The 23,358-nt window shown below is 45.8% G+C and overlaps 1 protein-coding gene across 1 annotated transcript in view; it reads right to left on the bottom strand.

The window, feature by feature from the left end:
* Positions 1 to 2,221: 2,221 nt before the first annotated feature.
* LOC132825630 (sodium-dependent phosphate transport protein 2B-like) overlaps positions 2,222 to 23,358 on the bottom strand; it is a 49,382-nt gene continuing 28,245 nt past the window's right edge. The window contains exons 10-12 of the mRNA XM_060840996.1: positions 12,866 to 12,982; positions 11,214 to 11,338; positions 2,222 to 2,737 (exon numbers count right to left, since the gene is read on the bottom strand). Of these exons, the coding sequence (XP_060696979.1) occupies positions 2,222 to 2,737; positions 11,214 to 11,338; positions 12,866 to 12,982 (758 nt within the window). The remainder of the gene's footprint in view (positions 2,738 to 11,213; positions 11,339 to 12,865; positions 12,983 to 23,358) is intronic.

Below are 23,358 nucleotides of genomic sequence, written 5' to 3'. Positions count from 1 at the left end.
CCATTTATAGAGTGTCTGAATAGATCAGTAACGTACAATGGCTCTGTACAGCTGCAGAATGCAGATAACTGCACTGTTTCTAGACCAAGTAAAGAGAGTCTAATCCTGTCTCTCTGGCAGCTCATTTTGGTTGGTGTGAGGGAGGGTGATGTGGTGAAAGAGTAGCTGAAAGAAGAATGTGACAGAGGCAGAGTGCTTTGTGAATCTGCATTGGTACAATCCAATTTCTTTGTAAAAGACGATTCTGAGGAAGGGTCACTGGACCTGCACTCCAATTTCCATCCAGCAATTTCTCTTTTTAATTATAATTTAGGAGTAACAAGATGATGGATTACTGGGCTAATGGTAGGCTACTTGGTAGTGTAGATGAGCAGAGGGATCTTGGTGTCCATGTACACAGATCTCTGAAAGTTGCCACCCAGGTAAATAGTGCTGTGAAGAAGGCATATGGCGTACTGGGCTTTACTGGTAAAGGAATTGAGTTCCGGAGTCCTGAGGTCATGTTGCAGTTGTATAAGACTCTGGTGCGGCCTCATCTGGAGTATTGTGTGCAGTTTTGGTCGCCATACTATAGGAAGGATGTGGAGGCATTGGAACGAGTGCAGAGGAGGTTTACCAGGATGTTGCCTGGTATGGTAGGAAAATCGTATGAGGAAAGACTGAGGCACTTGGGGCTGTTCTCATTGGAGAAAAGAAGGTTTAGGGGAGATTTGATAGAGGTGTACAAGATGATTAGGGGTTTAGATAGGGTAGACACTGAGAACCTTTTACCGCTAATGGAGTCAGCTGTTACAAGGGGACACAGCTTTAAATTAAGGGGTGGAAGGTATAGGACAGATGTTAGGGGTAGATTCTTTACACAGCGGGTTGTGAGTTCATGGAATGCCCTGCCAGTAGCAGTGGTGAACTCTCCCTCTTTATGGTCATTTAAGCGGGCATTGGATAGGCATTTGGAAGTTATTGGGCTAGTGTAGGTTAGGTAGGATTCGGTCGGCGCAACATTGAGGGCCGAAGGGCCTGTACTGCGCTGTATTTTTCTATGTTCTATGTTCTATGTTCTAGACCAACTGCTGGATTAGCATTGGCAGATTCTGTGGCACTGGCTAGTCTACAATTGGATTCAGCACCCTCAGGTCAGGGAGGGGAAGTGCCACCCAGTCCCTCCTAAAGCCTCTCCCCACGCCCCAACAGTGATAATGAGCATCCATCAGCTGAGAGCAGGTCAACGCGGCAGCCATCTCTACCAAGGTGGGATGCCAAGCCATGACTCTGTTGAGATGGATGTGGGAGTGAGCTGGGTTATCAGTTAGTGAGGCAGAAAGATGCCCCTGTCAGCAGGATTAAAGGTTTCTGGAATCAGTTGAGAGTGAATTCTGGTGGACTGTGATTTACAATCATTATTAAAATTGTTAGAAGAGAAGGAAGCTGCCAAGTGGATGGTTATTAGAAAGATATTAGCTGTATTATCTGTCAGTAATTGAAGTGTTGACGAAAGTGTTTATCAGAAACATATTTATACAGCTACTAGGGAAATGAACACAATGCTCAGATCCTTTGTGTATGTGTTCAACTTGAGGAATGACTCATTATATTTGGAATTACTGCACAGGAAACATCACCAAGACCAGAAAGGGCAGATAAAGACCTCCATATCAGTCCAAAGGTCAGGACACATTAACCTGAAGGCACAAACCCACAGCTGAGATAAGGTCTGAGCAACTCCCCAGATCCAAGAGAGCCAGGATTCCTGTTGGCAGTTGTCTGATTAGGAGACAATGTTGAGCCAGCAGCAATAAAGATTAATGAAATGAGCTTGGCAAGCTCGATTGGTGAGTGAAGCAGTAGCTCATACAGTTAGACTAAAAACACACGATCAGTGGAAAGGAAAGGTCATATTCATTATGGGAATGTATTTGAGGTATTCGGGCTACAGAGGGAGGTTGTGGATTCAGATCAGATCATTTAAGAGTCAAGAATTCACAGGCAAACACATGGACATATTCCCTATTACTGCACTTTTACACAGTGAATGTACAATGTCTCTCCCTTCATTTATTTCAATATTTTGAATTTTCATTGGTCTGCCAAGTGTATCACTTGAAGAGCTGACTCAGCAGAGAGTTATATCAGAGGTTACCGATAGAGTAAGTTCACTTCTCTGTGAAAATGACAGGACAATTGAAAGAACCAGCTGCCTGAGAAATGGAAGACTGATGACTCCTCAGAGATGTGTGCTTTCCACGTTCACCACATTATCATAGCAGTGACTTTCCTTCAATGAAGCAGGTTTCTGGGGCTGGCCTGGCATGGGCGTCTGGGCACTGCCTGCCATTGTCCGACAACGTTGACAGCAGCAGTGGGCACAGCAACATGTCAGGACTCTGTCCAGTGGGCTGAAGGAGTGCATCCAGAGGGGTAGGAAGTCCCAAGATCGCAGCTTTGAGGGCAGAATCCGAGGGCACTTCTTTTGGATGATGTTGATGGTGACAATGAGAATGAGGATGATGAAGATGGGCCCAGCAACGGCTCCTAGCACTATCCAACCTGCCATGGACAACCCAAAGAGAGTGCCTGGGATCAGGATAAAACTGAGCAGCAGGTACATGATGGGAAACCAACGATAGCGAGCAGTAACATTCCCAAACACCTTGGCCAGTGAGATCGGGATGCGCATGTACGGAATACAATACCAGATGAGAATTCCAGACAGGTTAAAAAACAGATGGATGAGAGCAACCTGGCAAAAGGAGAAGTGCCGTCAGTGTCAGGACATTAAACTTATTAGAATGCTGAGGAATGGTCATCAGTCTCTCTGATCCCTGTACAACCAGCTCTTACAGAACTCTGTTAATCCACACTGGAAAAGCGCAGTGGGTCAGGCAGCATCCAAGGAGCAGGAGAGTCGACGTTTCGGGCATGAGCCCTCGAACTCAGCACCGTCTGCCTAACCTGCAATCTTCTTCCTGACCTCTCCGTCCCCATCCCCACTCCGGCCTATCACCCTCACCTTGACCTCCTTCCACCTATCGCATTTCCAACGCCCCTCCCCCAAGTCCCTCCTCCCTACCTTTTATCTTAGCCTGCTGGACACACTTTCTTCATTCCTGAAGAAGGGCTTATGCCCGAAACGTCGAATCTCCTGTTCCTTGCATGCTGCCTGACCTGCTGCGCTTTAACCAGCTTTTCAGCTCTGATCTCCAGCATCTGCAGACCTCACTCTCTCCTCCGTTAATCCACAGTCAGGAAAAGCCCCAGACCAATTCCTCAAAAATTAAATTTGGATCTCACATTCTAGACCAGGAACTTGCAAGCTCCTGTCTCATTGGCTGTTTAGATGGTTACCATAGAGCCTCAGGAGGCAAACAGCAGATTTCCATTGGTGTTTGGGTTGGGCTGTATAAATAACTCAAGCTGCTCCTACTATCCTTGCCCTTTACCAACATGCTGGAAGCTAAGACTCAAACAAGACCACCCACGGTGTTAAATGAATACTCCTCTTTGGTCTTCACTCTGGAGAAGAGTGTAGGTACGGAATTCAGGAAAAGGGATTATGATGAACTTGAATAGTTTGACACAGGAAATAGGGAGCAATTGGAAACTCTATTGGGCTTAAAAACATACAAATCTCCTGACCTGGATAAATTGCATCCCAGGCTGCTGTGGGTGGGGAGGCTGGAAATTGTAGGGGCTCCGACTCAAATGTTTAATTCCACTCTGGCCATCAGGGAAGTTCCAGACGACTGGAGGACGGCCAGTGTGGTTCCTCTTCAAGATGGATGGTAGCAATGAATGAGGAAATTGTAGACTGGTGATGTAGTTTATATGGATTTTAGTAAAAGTTTTGACAAGGCCCGACAGGGAGACTGATTGAGAAGGTGAAAGCACATGGGATTGTGGGAAACTTGCTGAGATGGATCAGAAACTGGCTTAGTAATAGGAACAAAGGGTAGTGGGAGAAGGCTGTTTGAGTGACTGGAGTCCGATGTCCAGTGATGTACCACAAGGATCAGTATTGGGACACTTATTGTTTGTTAGATACAGAAATAATTTGGATGAAAATGTGCAAACAAATTTGCAGCATTACCAAGATTGGCAGAGTTGTTAAGAGTGAAGAAGATGGTTGTAGGTTACAGGGAGATACAGATGGGTTGGTCAAATGGGCAGACCAATGGCAGATGGTATTTAATCCTGATCAGTGTGAGGTGATGCATGTTGGAAGAAGAATCAAGTTGAAGGAGTATTTAAGGAATGGCAGGACATTGGGTAGCTCAGAGGGACAGAGGGATCTTGGAGTAATTATTCACCCATCTCTGAAGTCAGCAGAACACATGAATAAGATAGTTAAGACAATATATAGGACATTTATTTTCATCAGTCGTGGCATAGAGTATAAGAGCAAGGAGATAATGTTGGAGTTGTACAGAGCATTGTGAGGCCACAGATGGGGTACTGTGTGCAGGCCTGGTCACCTCACTATAGGAAGGATGTGATAGCACTAGCAGGGGTACAGAGATGTTGCCTGGGATAGAGAAATTCAGTTGTAAGGAGAGACTGGAGAGGTTTGGCTTGTTTTCTTTAGAGTAGAGAAAACTCAGAGGAATATGATTTGAGATGTATAGCATTATGAAGGGCTAGGGACAAATAGAGAGAAGCAGTCAACCATGGGAGGGTGTAGTTTTAGGATAAGGGGCAGGAGATTCAGGGGTAATTTGTTAAAAAAAAAGCAGGTAGTGGGAATCTGGAATGCACTGTCTGGGGAGGTCATAAAGGCTGGAAACCTAAAAACCTTTAAAAAATATTTGGATGAGCACTTCAAATATCATAACATTCAAGGAAATGGGACAAGTGCAAAAATAGTGGACTTTCAAGGGCTTTGTCTGCACTGTTTTAATATCTAGAGGCTGCATCTGGAGTATTGGTACAATTTTGGTCCTTATTTGAGGAGGGATATAGACATATTGGAGGAAGTTCAGAGGAGGTTCACTAGGATTGATTCCAGAGATAAGAGGTTTGTGTGTGAAGAGAGATTGAGCAATTAAGGCTGACGGTCTTTGGAATTTAGATGAATGGAAGGAGGTGAATAAAATGTTAAAGACAATTTACAAAATAGCTGTAGAAAGGATGTTTCCCCATTAGGCAATCAAGAATGAGACATTAAGGTAAAGGGTAGCAGTTTTAAAATAAAGATTAGGAGAATCTCTGGCAGTCACGACCCCAGAGTGCAATGGATGCTGGGACATTGAGTAAAGATAAGGAGGAGAGAGATAGATAGATGTTTAACTAGTCATGGGTTAAAGGGCGGTGGTGAGCAGGCAGGAAAGTGGAGTTGAGGCTGAGATCAGATCAGCCAAGATCATATTGAATGGTGGAGCAGGCCCAAGGTGCTCCTGCTCCTAGTTCTTATCTTTATGTTCTTGAGTTAGGAATCAAAATACTGACAAGTTAAGTTCCCTGGGGTCAGAGGACTGGAGTTGTGCTCCTGTTCCTATCACTCATTCTCCAAACTCCTGTTCTATACTCCCAAGGCAAAACACAAGACACACACATGAACATAGAACAGTACAACACAGTAGAGGCTCTTTGGCCCTCGATGTTGTGCTGACCTTTTACCCTACTCGGAGGTTATACTAACCTACGTACCCTTCATTTTACTATTGTGGGATGTAGGAAAAAGTGTTATTTTGGCAACCATAATTACTTATGCAAGGTAAATGAACTCACACCAGTGTATAATTGTTTCAGCCAAGAGCTGAGTCAACAAGAATTAAAACTATGTAAAGGAAATACATAATTGTTTTTGTATTAGCTAAAATGTGCATGCAAGAATGAAATGTGCCTGCAGACAATGGGAGATAATACAGACAAATGGATAAGGTGCTGTGAGGGGAGGGGATTAAACTAGATATGCCTGTACAAACAGTAGTTATAAGTATCTATTTCCCACTTCTGTAAAAACAAGAACAAACCACAATCAAGAGGTCATAAGGCTCAGTGTGGGCGAAGAGGAAATGTTGCTTTAGCAAGCAAGGAAGCAGATGGCAGTGAAGGAGGGTGTATGCTAACAATGGACCTCAGCAGGATGTGGTGCAATGGCCAAGGCAAAACATGTAGTTTGTTATGCACAAGGCCGGATAAGGCAAGAGTTAAACAAGAGCAATGGGCGCCGGGTTTAGAGTAGTGGGAGGAGGGAAAGTGAAATGAATTGTATATAAGTTGTGTACTCGTTAAACTCGGGGTGCCTATCTTATAGGCACCACTCTTGCAAGAGTATAATAAACAATACTGCTGCTTCAGATCTTGTCTCAGACTGAAATTATTGAAGTGAGTGGGTTCTATTTCCCATACTATCATCCATGCGCCTATCTAAGAGTCGCTTAAATGTCCCTAATGTATCTGACTCTACTACCACTGTTGGCAGTGCATTTCACGCACCCACCACTGTCTGTGTAAAGAACTTACCTCTGACATCTCCCCTAAACCTTCCTCCAATCACCTTAAAATTATGCCCTCTCATGATAGATATTTCCATCCTGGGAAAAAGTTTCTGGCTATCCACTCTATCTATTACTCTCCTCATCTTTTACACCTCTATCAAGTCACCTCTCATCCTCTTTGCTCCAATGAGGAAAGCCCTAGCTCCCTCAACCTTTCTTCATCAGACAAGCCCTCCAGCCCAGGCAACATCGTGGTAAATCTCCCCTGCATCCTCTCTAAAGCTTCCACATCCTTCCTATAATGAGGCGACCAGAACTGAATACAATATTCCAACTGGGGTCTAACTAGGGCTTTATAGAGCTTCAGCATAAACTCAACCCTCCACTAATGAAAACCAACACACCGTACATTTTCTTAACAACCCCATCAACTTTGGTGGTAACTTTGAGGAATCTATGGACGTGGACCCCAAAATCACTCGGTTCCCCCGTACTGCCTTTGACACTGTAATCTGCATTCAAATTTGACCTTCCAAAATGAATCACTTCACACTTTTCCAGGTTGAACTACAACAGCCCTCCACACTATCCACAACTGCACCAACCTTTGTGTCATCAGCAAACTTACTAACCCACTCTTCCACTTCCTCATGCAAGTCATTTATAAAAATCACAAAGAGCAGAAGTCCCAGAACAGATCCCTGTGGAACACCACTGGTCACTCATCTCTAGGCTGAATACTTTCCATCTACTACCACCCTCTGTCTTCTATGGGCCAGCCAATTCTTTATCCAGACAGCCAGATTACCTGCCTTACTTTCTGAATGAGCCTACCATGGGGAACCTTATCAAATGCCTTGCTAAAATCCATGTATACCACACCCACTGCTCACCCGTCATCAATGTGTCTTGTCACATCCTCAAAGAATTCAATAAGGTTTGTGAGGCATGACCTGCCCCTCACAAAGCCGTGCTGACTACCTCTAATCAAACTATGTTTTCCAAATAATTATAAATCCTGTGTCTCAGAACCTTCTCCAATAATTTGCCCACCACCAATGTAAGACTGACTGGTCTATAATTCCCAGCATTATCCCTATTCCCTTTCTTGAATGACGTTTCGTCCCCTGTCTAGGTGACATCCTCAGTGCTTGGGAGCCTCCTGTGAAGCGCTTCTGTGATGTTTCCTCCGGCATTTATTGTGGTTTGTCTCTGCTGCTTCCGGTTGTCAGTTCCAGCTGTCCGCTGCAGTGGCCGGTATATTGAGTCCAGGTCAATGTGCTTATTGATAGAATCTGTGGATGAGTGCCATGCCTCTAGGAATTCCCTGGCTATTCTCTGTTTGGCTTGTCCTATAATAGTAGTGTTGTCCCAGTCGAATTCATGTTGCTTGTCATCTGCGTGTGTGGCTACTAAGGATAGCTGGTCGTGTCGTTTTGTGGCTAGTTGGTATTCGTTAATGCGGATCGTTAGCTGTCTTCCTGTTTGCCCTATGTAGTGTTTTGTGCAGTCCTTGCATGGGATTTTGTACACTACAGTGGTTTTGATACCAGAGGAAACATCACAGAAGCACTTCCCAGGAGGCTCCCAAGCAGTGAGGATGTCACCTAGACAGGGGACAAAACGTCTGCAACACAAATTCCCAGCTCGGAGAACAGAACCACAACAGTATTTTACAATCTTGGATTATGTCCCCGATCTCAAACTTCAGGCTCAATCCAGTGTCCCTTACCTTATAGTTTATGTTCACTGCCTAGACTTTAGGGTGAAATATGGGGTGGCTGCTGGTAACCATGGAAACATGCCCCCTCAGAGTGAAAGGAGAAAGCTGGAAAGAACAAAGCACAACAAGGTGGTGTACCATACAACTCAGTACAGACAAGGGAATGGGTTTCCTGGATTACTCAGCATTAGTAACTCAACATGTAACCATTGAGAGATCCTTAATGTGGCATTTCTTTGCATTGATGGGGATGTGTGAGAATATAAAAGCGAGTGTTTGAATGTGTGTGTGAAGGTGTGTCACAGACTGAGAGTGAGTGTCAATGAGTATGTGAAAGTCTGAGAATACATCTGAGTGTGAGAATCTATGAGAGTGCATTGGTAAGTGAGAATGTGAGTGCATCGAATGTACCTGTACCACCCACCAGGATGGTCTGACAGCTCTCGGCTTCTTCCTCGACCAGAGGCCTGAAGAATCCCCATCCACCACCACCCTCCCCCGCCTGGCTGAACTTGTTCTCTCACTGAACAATTTCTCCTTTCATTCATCTCACCTCTGCCAAGTCAAAGGAGTGTGCATCGATGTGAGGATGGGTGTGACAGCGTGAATGTATATGTGTGAGAATGTGAGTGAAAATATGTACGAGAGAGTGTGAATGAGAATGTGTGTGAGCATGAAGGACATGTAAGTATGAGTTGTGAGAACTGGGTGAATATGAGTGAGAGAGTATGGAAGAATGTGCAAGAAATACATGAGAATGAGTGTACAAAAGAATGAAGGTAAGAGTGAGTGTGTGTGGGTGAATGTGAGAATGAGTGTGCTAGTGTGAGTGATTAGATTAGTTACCCTACAGGCCCTTCAGCCCAACAAATCCTCCAAAGAGTAACCCACCCAGAATCATTTCCCTCTGACTAATGCACCTAACACTTTGGGCAATTTACTATGGCCAATTCACCTGGCCTGCACATTTTTGGATCGTGGGAGGTAACTGGAGCACCCAGACACAGGGAGAATGGATAAACTCCACACAGTCGCCCGAGGCTGGAATCAAACCTGGATCCCTGGCACTATGAGGCAGCAGTGCTAACCACTGAGCCACCGTGCCGCCCAACACACAAAGTATGAGAATGAGTATGTAAGCATGAGGGATGTAAGGCCGAGTGCAAGGGTATGAGCGAGTGTGAGGACAAGGGAAGTTTGAAAATAAGGGAGTGCCGAGAAGGAATGTTTAAGCACGAGGGAATATAAGAATGAGTGTAGGAACAAATTACTGCAGATCCACAAACCAGACTGTGCTGATAGTTCCAATGTATCAACGTGTTCCTGCCACACTGAGCTCATTTCCTCCTATCTTGACTCCATCCTCTCTCCACTTGTCCAGTCCCTACCTACCCACATCTGCGATTCCTCAGTCCCAATTCACAATTTCCAGTTTTCTGCCTCCTGCTCACTGTGGATGTCCTATCCCTCTATACCTGTACCACCCACCAGGATGGTCTCAGAGCTCTCGGCTTCTTCCTCGACCAGAGGCCTGAACAAGCCCCATCTACCACCACCCTCCCCCGCCTGGCTGAACTAGTTCTCTCACTGAACAATTTCTCCTTTCATTCATCTCACTTCTGCCAAGTCAAAGGAGTGGCAATGGGCACCCCCATGGGTCCCAGTTATGCCCTGCCTCTTTATGGGGTATGTGGAACAATCCTTGTTCCAGTCTGACACTGACCCCCACCCACAAAGCTTTTGTGGGCACATCGATGACTGCTTCAATGCTGCTTCATGCTCCCACCAGAACCTTGAAGACTTCATTCATTTTGCCTCCAATTTCCACCTCTCTATAACTTGCACATCATCCATTTCTGGAACTTCCTTTCCTTTCCTTGACCTCTCTGTCTCCATTTCGGAGAATAAACTGTCCACTGCTATCCACTACAAAGCCGCTGACTCCCATAGCTACCTTCACTCCAACTCATCATACTCCATCCCATTCTCGGAGTTCCTTCATATACCCCATCTGTACCACCTTCCAAAACAGCGCTGCTGACAGTGTTTACTTCGTCCATGACCTAGGTTTCATACCCACCGTGGTCGACAGGGCCCTCAACCTCATCTGACCTACCAGATGTGCTTCCACCCTCCCCTTCACTCACAACAGCATGATATGGGTTCCCCTTGTTTTTACGTTTCATCCCACCAGCCTCTACATTCAAAGGATCATTACCTGCCATTTCAGACAACTCCAGCAGAACGTCACCACCAAACACATCTTCCCCTCCCTCCCCATCTGCATTTCGCAGGGATCGTTCCTTTCCAGACTCCCGAGTCTATTCCACAACCACCAACGCCACCCCCTGCTCCCCAGTGCACCTTCCAGCAAAAGTTGCAACACCTGCCCCTCACCTTCTCCCTCCTCACCATCCAAGGGCCGAAACAGGTGAAGCAGCATTTCACCTGGACCTCCTCCAATCGTGTGTGTAGTTGCTGCACCCCAATTTAGCCTACTCTAACTTGGAGAAACCACACACAGCCAGGGTGACCGCTTTGAGGAACACCTCCAGTCTGTGTACAAACAGGACCCCTACCTTCCTGTGTCTGGTCATTTTAACACAGTGTCCTGTTCACATGCCCTCAGTGTGCTGCGGTGTTCCAGTGAACCATTCGCAAACTGGAGGAACAACAGCTCATCCTCACAACAGGCACTTTATAGCTGTCTAGACTTAATATGGAGTTCAACACCTTTAAATTGTGATGTCCTCCCTCCCCCATCTCGCTTACTGACCTTTCAAGTTTGGCAGGAGATACGTCATTGTTTTGCCATTCTCACATTCCAATCTCTTAATGTAAACTACCAACATGTTTTCCCCACCAGCACCCTACACCCACTACCCCCATCACCACCACCATCCCTCACCCACACCCCCCACCGAACTATAACATAAACACTGCCCCTCCACACTTCACTTAAGCTCTGATGGAGAGTCATCTAGATTCGAAATGAGAATGAGTGTGTAAGTGTGAGTGATTGTTGGGGCGGGGGTGGAGAAGCGAGGCTGTGTTACCTGTACAGCATTGCCCAGTTGTTCCGCTGGGCTTGCCAGGGCAGCCAGTATTGCTGTGGTCGTTGTTCCAACATTTGACCCCAAACACAGGGGGTATGCCCTCTTCAGGCTGATCACACCGATCCCTGTACAGGTCAGAGGGAAAAGTGCAGCTTGATCACTCTGATCCCATCACTGGTCAATCCCATGAGCGGACCCCAGCACTCAATGTCACTCATTACTGTGAGGGGCATTAGGGCCCAGTCACAGTCACTGGCTGTGGAATTCCTCTTAATACAGAGCCCTTCTCCCCAAGGGGACCAACTTACCTCTTTATAAATCATTCCCACACCCATCTTACTCTTTTAAAATAACTCCCTTTTATACCCCCAAAAGGTGCTCCACCGGGCATTCATTTCCAATTTCCTCACTCAGCCCAACTCAGGACTGGCATCTGCCCACGATTAGACCCTCAGGAGCTCATGGCCTGAGCCAGTGTTTACAATCAGGTGACAACTCTGTTTGAATGGATTGCTGGAGTTTCATGGTCCCCGTCTGGCCCAGAAGCTCACTCTGTGCCACAGGTTATACCCAACACATCCACCATTGACAATGAGCATCCCAACACTGGATCATTCCACAATCACTGCTTGGCCCCACTCACTATCACATTGGATGAAGTGGTTTGAAGTTACTGGCCATGACTTTAAGCAGAACACTGAGATTCTGACAGGCTCCTGGGAGCAGGGACTTGAGATTTTTCTTTAATTCCAGGGAGACTCCAGACAATTTTAGGATGCAGGGCAGGGGCGGAGTCTCAGAGTGGGTGGAGCCTGGGCACAGGTGGAGCCTGGACACAGGAGGAGCCTGGGAGTGGGTGAAGCCTGGACACAGGTGGAGCCTGAGCAGGGGAGGAGCCTTGGAGGGGGTGGAACCTGGACCCAGGTGGTGTCTCAGAGTGGGTGAAGCCTGGGCACAAGTAGAGCCTGGGCAGGGGAGGAACCTGGGAGTGGGTGGAGCCTGGACACAGTGGACCCTGGACATAGGTGGAGCCTGGGAAGGGGAGGAGCCTGGGATTGGGTGGACCCTGGACTCAGGTGGAGCCTGGGCAGGGGAGGAGCCTGTAATTGGGTGGAGCCTGGACACAGGAGGCGCCTGGGAGTGGGTGGAGCCTGGACCCAGGTGGTGTCTCAGAGTGGGTGGAGCCTGGGCACAAGTAGAGCCTGGGCAGGGGAGGAACCTGGGAGTGGGTGGAGCCTGGACACAGTGGACCCTGGACATAGGTGGAGCCTGGGAAGGGGAGGAGCCTGGGATTGGGTGGACCCTGGACCCAGGTGGAGCCTGGGCAGGGGAGGAGCCTGTAATTGGGTGGAGCCTGGACACAGGAGGCGCCTGGGAGTGGGTGGAGCCTGGACCCAGGTGGTGTCTCAGAGTGGGTGGAGCCTGGGCACAGGTAGAGCCTGGGAGTGGGTGGAGCCTGGGCACAGGTTGAGCCTGGGAGTGGGTGTGGCCTGTGTTGAGGCGTTGGAAATGAGGAGGATCAATACGGGTGTCTGTTTAAGGCGTGTAAATGCTGGTCCCAGGTCAATGACAAACAGCCCTCACTGACCAACACCACTCAATGTCTGAGACTATTGGTATAACAGGCTGGCATCCAGAGAATTTCCTCTTACCTATGAGTGGGACAATCGCTGATGTGAACACTGAGCTGCTCTGAACAATGAAAGTCATAATGGCACCAACTAAAATCGCCAAATAGCCATTCAGCCAACCAAAGGGAAAAGGGAAGTCTGGAAAGAAGCACATGAAGAGTCTTTACAGCAATATAGCACAAAGGACTGCAGATGTTGGAATTCTGAAACAAAAGCAGAAATTACTGGGGACTCTCAGCAGGTCTGGCAGCATCTATGGAGAAAAAACACAGTTACATGTTTTAGGTCAAGTGACCAGAACCCCAAGTCTGAAGAAGGGTCACTGGATCTGAAATGCTAACTGGTACAGCCGCACTTGGAGTATTGTGTACAGTTCTGGTCATCACATTATAAGAAGGATATGGAAGCTTTGGAAAGGATTCAGAGGAGATTTACCAGGATGTTGCCTGGTATGGAGGGAAGGTCTTATGAGGAAAGGCTGAGGGAACTGAGGCTGTTTTCATCAGGGAGAAGAAGGTTGAGAGGTAACTTAATAGAGACCTATAAGATAATCAGAGGGTTGGATAGGGTGGACAGGGAGAGCCTTTTTCCAAGTATGGTGACGGTGAGCAAGAGGGGGCATTGCTTTAAATTGAGGAGTGATAGATATAGGACAGATGTCAGAGGTAGTTTCTTTACTCAGAATAGTAAGGGTATGGAATGCTTTGCCTGGGACAGTAGTAGATTCGCCAACTTTAAGTGCATTTAAGTCGTCATTGGACAAGCATATGGACGTACATGGAATAGTGTAGGTTAGATGGGCTTCAGATTGGTATGACAGGTCGGCGCAACATCGAGGGCCGAAGGACCTGTACTGCGCTGTAATGTTCTATGTTCTATGTTATAACTCTGATTTCTCTCCACAGCTATTGCCAGACCTGATGAGTTTTTCTAATATTCTGTGTTTAACAGTCTTTACGGTGTCATTATTACACTGACCGTTTAAGTACTGTTTTAATATTAAGTACTACATAGAATATGGCACAAATCTGAGTAGAGTACTGACTGTATTAGACTAATACCACAATCCGAGCATTACACTGACCCTGATTATTATACTGACACTATTATGCTGGAGGTTTGAGTATTGCATCAATATTGAGTATTGTACAGTAACTCAGATGGTTACAAAGGCACTGAGTATTCAAATAGCACTGAGTTAGAGTAATATTTACTGTCAGTATAATAGTCACAGAGTCTGCATAATACTGATAGAGTCAACATGTACTCACTGTGTTAGGGTAATACCAATGGTGTCAGTATAGAACATAGAACAAGACAGCGCAGAACAGGCCCTTCGGCCCTCGATGCAGTGCTGACCTGTGAACTAATCTAAGCCCATCTCCCGACACTATCCCATCATCATCCATATGCTCATCCAAGGACTGTTTAAATGCCCCTAATGTGGCTGAGTTGACTACATTGGCAGGTAGGGCATTCCACGCCCTTACCAATCTCTGAGTGAAGAACCTGCCTCTGACATCTGTCTTAAATTTCCCACCCCTAAATTTGCAGCTGTGCCCCCTTGTACAAGCAGATGTCATCATCCTGGGAAAACGCCTCTCACTGTCCACCCTATCTAATCTTCTGACCATCTTGCACGTCTCTATTAAATCCCCTCTTAGCTGCCCTCTCTCCAATGAGAAAAGACCCAAGTCCCTCAGCCTTTCCTCGTAAGACCTTTACTTCATACCAGGCAACATCCTGGTAAATCTCCTCTGCACCTTTTCCAATGTTTCCACATCCTTCCTGTAATGGGGGCAACCAGAATTGTACACAATACTCCAACTGCAGCTGCACTAGTGTTTTGTATAATTGCAGCATGGTATCACGGCTCCGGAACTCAATCCCTCTGCCAAAAGAACCTAACACACCGTGTGCCTTCTTCTTAACCTGGGTGGCAACTTTCAGGGATCTATGTACAAAATCCCTCTGCACATCCACACTACCAAGAATCTTTCCATTGACCCAGTATTCTGCCTTCCTGTTATTCTGCCCAAAGTGCATCACCTCACATTTAGCTACATTGAGCTCCATTTGCCACCTCTCAGCCCAATTCTGCAGTTTATCCAAGTCCCCCTGCAACCTGAAACATTCTTCTGCCACTCCACCAACTTTAGTATCATCTACAAACTTACTAACCCATCCACTCATGCCTACGTCCAAGTTGTTTATAAAAATGACAAACAGCAGTGGTCCCAAAACAGATTCTTGTGGCACACCACTAGTAACTAGACTCCAGGCTGAAAATTTCCCATCAACAACCACTTGTTGCCATCTTACAGAAAGCCAGTTTCGAATTCAAACTGCTAAATCACCCTCAATTCCTCTGCATTTTCTCCATTAGCCTACCATGTGGAACCTTATCAATGGCTTTACTGAAGTCCACATACACCACGTCAACTGCCTTACCCTGATCCACATGCTTGGTCACCTTCTCAAAAAACCCAATGAGGTTTGTGAGACACGGCCTGCCCTTGACGAATCCATGTTGACTATTTCCAATCAAATTGTTATTTGCTAGATGATTATAAATTTTATCTTGTATAATCCTTTCCAAAATATTTCCTACAACAGACATAAGGCTCACTGGTCTATAATTACTTGGGTCATCACTTCTGCCCTTAGAACATAGAACATAGAAAGATACAGCGCAGTACAGGCCCTTCGGCCCTCGATGTTGCGCCGACCGAATCCTACCTAACCTACACTAGCCCAATAACTTCCAAATGCCTATCCAATGCCCGCTTAAATGACCATAAAGAAGGAGAGTTCACCACTGCTACTGGCAGGGCATTCCATGAACTCACAACCCGCTGTGTAAAGAATCTACCCCTAACATCTGTCCTATACCTACCACCCCTTAATTTAAAGCTGTGTCCCCTAGTAACACCTGACTCCATTAGCGGTAAAAGGTTCTCAGTGTCGACCCTATCTAAACCCCTAATCATCTTATACACCTCTATCAAATCTCCCCTAAACCTTCTCTTCTCCAATGAGAACAGGCCCAAGTGCCTCAGCCTTTCCTCATAAGATTTTCCTACCATTCCAGGCAACATCCTGGTAAACCTCCTCTGCACTCGTTCCAATGCCTCCACATCCTTCCTATAGCATGGCGACCAAAACTGCACACAATACTCCAGATGAGGCCGCACCAGAGTCTTATACAGTTGCAACATGACCTCAGGACTCCGGAACTCAATTCCTCTACCAATAAAGCCCAGTACACCATATGCCTTCCTCACAGCACTATTTACCTGGGTGGCAACTTTCAGAGATCTGTGTACATGGACACCAAGATCCCTCTGCTCATCCACACTACCAAGTAGCCTACCATTAGCCCAGTAATCCATCATCTTGTTACTCCTACCAAAGTGAATGACTTCACACTTAGCTACATTGAATTCCATTTGCCACCTTTCTGCCCAGCTCTGCAACTTATCTATATCCCGCTGTAACCTACCACTTCCTTCCTCACTATCCACAACTCCACCGACTTTTGTGTCATCCGCAAACTTGCTTACCCAGCTTTCAAGCCCTTCCTCTAGATCATTTATAAAGATAACAAAAAGCAATGGTCCCAAAACAGATCCTTGTGGTACACCGCTAGTAACTGCACTCCAAGATGAACTTAGTCCATCAACTACTACCCTCTGTCTCCTTCCAGCCAGCCAATTCCTAATCCAAACCTCTAATGTATCCTCAATGCCATACCTCCGTAGTTTTAGCATTAGCCTACCATGGGGAACCTTATCGAACGCCTTACTAAAATCCATATACACAACATCTACTGCTTTACCCTCGTCCACTTCCTTAGTCACCTTCTCAAAGAACTCAATAAGGTTTGTGAGGCACGACCTGCCCTTCACAAAACCATGCTGGCTATCCTTGATCACGTTATTCCTATCCAGATGTTCATAAATCTTATCCCTTACCATTCTCTCTAAGACTTTGCCCACCACTGAAGTCAGACTCACTGGCCTATAGTTACTATGGCTATCCCTACTCCCTTTCTTGAACAAGGGGACCACATTCGCTATCCTCCAGTCCTCTGGTACTATTCCCATTGACAATGACGACATAAAAATCCAGGCCAATGGCTCTGCTATCTCCTCCCTAGCTTCCCATAGGATCCTAGGGTAAATGCCATCAGGCCCAGGAGACTTATCTATTTTCATCCTCTCCAATATTCCCAGAACCTCTTCCCTGCATATTTCCAGGCCATCCATTCTAATCATTTGTGACTCCATATTCACGTCAGCAACAGTGTCCTGTTCCTGAGTGAATACTGATGAAAAGTATTGATTTAGTGTCTCTCCAATCTCCTCCGCCTCCACACACAACTTCCCACTACTATCCTTGACTGGACCGATACCTACCCTAGTCATCCTTTTATTCCTGACATACCTATAGAAAGCCTTTGGGTTTTCCCTAATCCTACCAGCTAAAGACTTTTCATGTCCCCTTCTCGCTTCTCTTAGCTCTCTCTTTAGATTCTTCCTGGCTACCTTATAACTCTCTATCGCCCCAACTGAACCTTCACGCCTCATCTTTACATATGCCGCCTTCTTCCCTTTCACAAGGGATTCCAATTCCTTACTAAACCACGGCTGCCTCACAAGGCCCTTTACACCATGCCTGACTGGTACATACTTATCGAGGACACGTAGTAGCTGCTCCTTGAACAATCCCCACATCTCATTAGTGTTCTTTTCTTGAAGCCTGTTTTTCCAATCCACACATCCTAAGTCATGCCTCACTGCATCATAATTTCCCTGCCCCCAGCTATAACTCTTGCCCTGCGGCGCACACTTATCCCTCTCCATCACTAAAGTAAAAGTCACCGAGTTGTGGTCACTGTCCCCGAAGTGCTCACCTACCTCCAAGTCTAACACCTGGCCTGGTTCATTACCTAGAACCAAATCCAGTATAGCCTCACCTCTTGTTGGCCTGTCTACATATTGTGTCAGGAAACCCTCCTGCACACATTGGACAAACACCGACCCATCTAATGAACTCGAGCTATAGCTCTCCCAGTCAATATCTGGGAAGTTAAAGTCCCCCATAACAACCACCCTGCTACCTTCACTCTTTTCCTGAATCATCCTCGCAATATTATCCTCTACTTCTCTAGGACTATTAGGAGGCCTGTAGAAAACACCTAACAGGGTGACCTCACCTTTCCTATTTCTAACCTCAGCCCAAACTACCTCAGATGGCAAGTCCTCTTCCATCGTCCATTCCACTGCTGTAATACTATCTTTGACAAGTAATGCCACGCCTCCCCCTTTTTTACCCCCATGTCTGATCCTACTAAAACATTTAAACCCTGGAACCTGCAACAGCCATTCTTGTCCCTGTTCTACCCACGTCTCTGTAATGGCCACAACATCGAAGTCCCAGGTACCAACCCACGCTGCAAGTTCACCTACCTTATTCCTTATACTTCTGGCATTGAAGTATACATACTTCAATCCACCCTTCTGTTTACAGGCACCCTCCTTCGAGATCGCTGCATTATTCATAACCTCCCTACACTCAAGGTCCTGTACCCTAAAGCTACAGTCCAGGTTCCCATGCCCCGGCGGAGTTAGTTTAAACCCTCCCAAAGAGCACTAGCAAACCTCCCCCCAAGGATACTGGTGCCCCTCAGGTTCAGGTGTAGACCATCCTTTTTATAGAGGTCCCACCTTCCCCAGAAAGAACCCCAGTTGTCCAGAAAATGGAATCCCTCCCTCCTGCACCATCCCTGTAGCCACGCATTTAACTGCTCTCTCTCCCCATTCCTCGACTCTCTATCACGTGGCACGGGTAACAAACCAGAGACTACAACTCTGTTTGTTCTAACTCTGAGCTTCCAACCTAGCTCCCTGAAAGCCTGTCTGACATCCTCACCCCTCTTCCTATCTATATCGTTGGTGCCAACGTGGACTACGATCTGGGGCTGCTCCCCCTCCCCCTTAAGGACCCGGAAAACACGATCAGCGACATCACGTACCCTTGCACCTGGGAGGCAACATACCAAACGTGAGTCACTGTCGCCCCCACAAAACCGTCTGTCTGTACCCCTCACTATCGAGTCCCCAAGAACTATCGCTCTACCTTTCTCCACCCTTCCCTTCTGAGCAACGGGGCCAGGCTCCGTGCCAGAGGCCTGAACCTCGTTGCTTGCCCCTGGTAAGTCATCCCCCCCACAAGTATCCAAAACGGTATACTTGTTCTTGAGGGGAATGACCGCAGGGGGTCCCTGCACTGGCTTCCTCCTCCCACTCCCCCTCACTGTCACCCATCTATCTTGAACTTTCGGAGTAACTACTTCCCTAAAGCTCTGATCTATGACCCTCTCTGCCTCCCGAATGATCCGCAGTTCATCCAAATCCAGCTCCAGTTCCCTAACACGGGCTTGGAGGAGCTGCAGATGGGTGCACTTCTTGCAAGTGTACTCAGCAGGGACGCTAATGGCTTCCCTCACCTCATACATGTTGCAAGAGGAACATTGCACTGCCTGCACTGCCATCCCTCTAAAAAGCTAGCTTTCTTTTAAAAAAAACTAAATGTAAAGAAACCAAAACAAGCAAAACGCAGCACTTACCTGCTTGCCGCAACGGGCCTTCTTGAACAAGGATACAACATTTGCATTTCTCCAGTCCTCTGGTACTAACCCTGTAGGCAATGATGACTCAAAGATCAAGGACAAAGGCTCCGCCACCTCCTTAGCTTCCCAGAGAATTCTCAGAAAAATCCCATCTGGCCAGGGACTTATCTACTATCACACCTTCTAGAATTGCTAACACCTCCTCCTGACTAATCTCAATCCTTTCAAGTCTAATAGCCCATTTCTCAGTCTTCTCCTCTACAATATCGTTCTATCCCTGACTGAAAACAGATGAGAAATATTTGTTTATCATCTCTCCAATTTCCACAGGGTCCACACACAACTTTCCACTTCTGACATGACATGCCCTGCTCCTACCCTCGTTATCCTTTTATTCCTCACATATCTATAGAAAGCTTTAGGGTTCTCCTTCATTATACTTGCTAAAGACTGCTCCTGGCCCCTCTTAGCTCTTCTTAACTCTCTTTAAATCCTTCCTAGCTACTCTGTAACTCTCATCGCCTCATCTGAACCATCTCGCCTCAACGTCACTGTGTCGTATATACACAGTGTTGCAGCAATACCGACAGTATCAGTATATACTGACTATGTTAAAGCAATATGGTCAGAGTAAGTATATACTGATTGTATGAGAGCAATATGGACAGTGTCAGTAGGTACACATTGTTTTGAAGCAATATTAACAGGGTCAGTATATATCACTGTGTCAGAGCAGTACTGACAGTATCAGTAGGTGTTCACTGTGTTAGAGTAATATCGACAGCATCAGTATATACTCACTTTGTTCAAACAACACCGACAGTTTCAGGATGTACTCATTGTGTTGGAGCTTACTTTCAGTGTCAGTGTATACTCACTGTGTAAGAGCAATACCAACCATGTCAGTATATATGCACAGTGTTGGACCAATAACAACTATGTCCATATGTACTCAATGTGTTCAAGCAATATCGACAGAGTCAGTATGTGTTTGCTGTATTAGAACAATACTGAGAGTATCAGTACTTACAGTTTGTTCAAGGAGTACCGAAAGTGTCAGTACTTACTATGTTTGAGCAATATTGATAGAATCAATATATACTCATTGTGTCACAACAGTATTGATAGAGTCAGTGTATACTCACTGTGTTACAGCAATAAAGACAGAGTCAGTATATACTCAGTGTGTTAGAGCAATACAAACAGAGTCAGTGTGTACTCACTGTGTTCAAGCAATACAGGCAGAGTTAGTGTATACACACTGTGTTAGAGTAATACAGAGTCAGTATATACTCACTGTGTTAGAGCAATAATGACAGAGTCAGTGTATACAGTTCAAAGTTTGTGCGAAGATTTGTAGCTCGGGTGCTTGTTATAGTGGTTCTGTTCGCCGAGCTGGAAGTTTTTGTTGCAAACATTTCGTCCCCTGGCTAGGAGACATCATCAGTGCTCTGGAGCCTCCTGCGAAGCGCTTCTTTGATGTTTCTTCCGGCATTTATAGTGGTCTGTCCTTGCCGCTTCCGGGTGTCAGTTTCAGCTGTCCGCTGTAGTGATTGGTATATTGGGTCCAGGTCGATGTGTCTGTTGATGGAGTTTGTGGATGAATGCCATGCCTCTAGGAATTCCCTGGCTGTTCTCTGTCTGGCTTGCCCTATGATAGTAGTGTTTTCCCAGTCGAATTCATGTTGCTTGTTGTCTGAGTGTGTGGATACTAGTGATAGCTGGTCGTGTTGTTTCGTGGCTAGTTGGTGTTCATGTATGCGGATTGTTAGCTGTCTTCCTGTTTGTCCTATATAGTGTTTTGTGCAGTCCTTGCATGGTATTTTATAAACTACGTTAGTTTTGCTCATGTTGGGTATTGGCTCCTTTGTTCTAGTAAGTTGTTGTCTGAGCGTGGCTGTTGGTTTGTGTGCCGTTATGAGTCCTAGCGGTCGCAGTAGTCTGGCTGTCAGTTCTGAAACGCTCCTGATGTATGGTAGTGTGGCTAGTCCTTTTGGTTGTGGCATGTCCTCGTTCCGTGGTCTATCTCTTAGGCATCTGTTGATAAAGTTGCGCGGGTATCCGTTTTTGGCGAATACCTTGTATAGGTGTTCCTCTTCCTCTTTTTGCAGTTCTGGTGTACTGCAGTGTGTTGTAGCTCTTTTGAATAGTGTCCTGATGCAGCTTCGTTTGTGTGTGTTGGGGTGGTTACTTTCATAGTTTAGGACTTGGTCTGTGTGTGTTGTTTTCCTGTGTACCCCAACACACACAAACAGACAGAGTCAGTGTGTACTCACTGTGTGAGAGCAATACAGATAGTGTCAGTATATACTCACAGTGTTAGAGCAATACAGACAGAGTCGCTGTATTCTCACTGTGTTAGAGCAATAATGTCAGAGTCAGTGTATTCTCACTGTGTTAGAGCAATAATGTCAGAGTCAGTGTGTACTCACTGTGTTAGAATAATACAGACAGAGTGAGGACATACTCACTGTGTTAGAGCAATTGTGTGTACTCACTGTGTGACAGAAATACAGAGTCAGTATATACTCACTCTGTTACAGCAATAATGACAGAGTCAGTGTATACTCACTGTGTCAGAGCAATACAGACAGAGACAGTGTATACTCACTGTGTTAGAGGAATACAGACAGATTCAATGTATACTCACTGTGTTGGAGCAATACAGACCGAGTCAGTATATACTCCCTGTGTTATAGCAATACAGACAGAGTCACTGTATAGTCACTGTGTTAGAGCAATACAGACAGAGTCAGTGTGTACTCACTGTGTTAGCGCAATAATGACTGAATCAGTGTGTACTTACAGTGTTCGAGCAATAGTGACAGAGTCAGTGTGTACTCACTGTGTCAGACCAATACAGACAGTGTCACTGTACACTCAATGTGTTAGAGGAAAACAGACAGAGTCAGTGTATACTCACTGTGTTGGAGCAATACGGACAGAATCAGCGTGTACTCACTATGTTAGAGCAATAATGACAGCGTCAGTATATACCCACTGTGTTGGAGCAATACAGACAGTCAATATATACTTACTGTGTTAGAGGAATACAGACAGATTCAATGTATACTCACTGTGTTAGAGCAATACAGGCAGAGTCAGTGTATAATCACTGTGTTAGAGCAATACAGATAGTGTCAGTATATACTCACTGTGTTAGAGGAATACAGACAGTGTCAGTATATACTCTGTGTTAGAGGAATACAGACAGAGACAGTGTATACACAAGGTGTTAGAGCAATAATGTCAGAGTCAGTGTATATTCACTATGTTACAGCAATACAGACAGAGTCAGTGTATACTCACTGTGTTAGAGCAATACAGACAGAGTCAGTGTGTACTCACTGTGTGACAGAAATACAGAGTCAGTGTATACTCACTCTGTTACAGCAATAAAGACAGAGTCAGTGTGTACTCACTGTGTTAGAGCAATAATGACAGTCAATGTATACTCAATGTGTTAGAGTAATACAGACAGAGACAGTGTATACTCACTGTGTTAGAGCAATACAGACAGAGACAGTGTATACTCAAGGTGTTAGAGCAATAATGTCAGAGTCAGTATATACTCACTGTGTTAGAGCAATACAGACAGAGACAGTGTATACTCACTGTGTTAGAGCAATACAGACAGAGACAGTGTATACTCAAGGTGTTAGACAATAATGTCAGAGTCAGTATATACTCACTGTGTTAGAGCAATACAGACAGAGTCAGTGTATACTCACTGTGTGACAGAAATACAGAGTCAGTGTATACTCACTTTGTTACAGCAATAATTACAGAATCAGTGTATACTCACTGTGTTAGAATAATTCAGGCAGAGTGAGGAAACTCTCACTTTGTGAGAGGAATACAGACAGAGTCAGTGTACACT

The sequence above is a fragment of the Hemiscyllium ocellatum genome, chromosome 21 (assembly GCF_020745735.1).
Source record: "Hemiscyllium ocellatum isolate sHemOce1 chromosome 21, sHemOce1.pat.X.cur, whole genome shotgun sequence".
In the NCBI taxonomy this organism is placed as follows: Eukaryota; Metazoa; Chordata; class Chondrichthyes; order Orectolobiformes; family Hemiscylliidae; genus Hemiscyllium; species Hemiscyllium ocellatum.
This window is presented reverse-complemented; position numbering and strand designations above follow the sequence as displayed.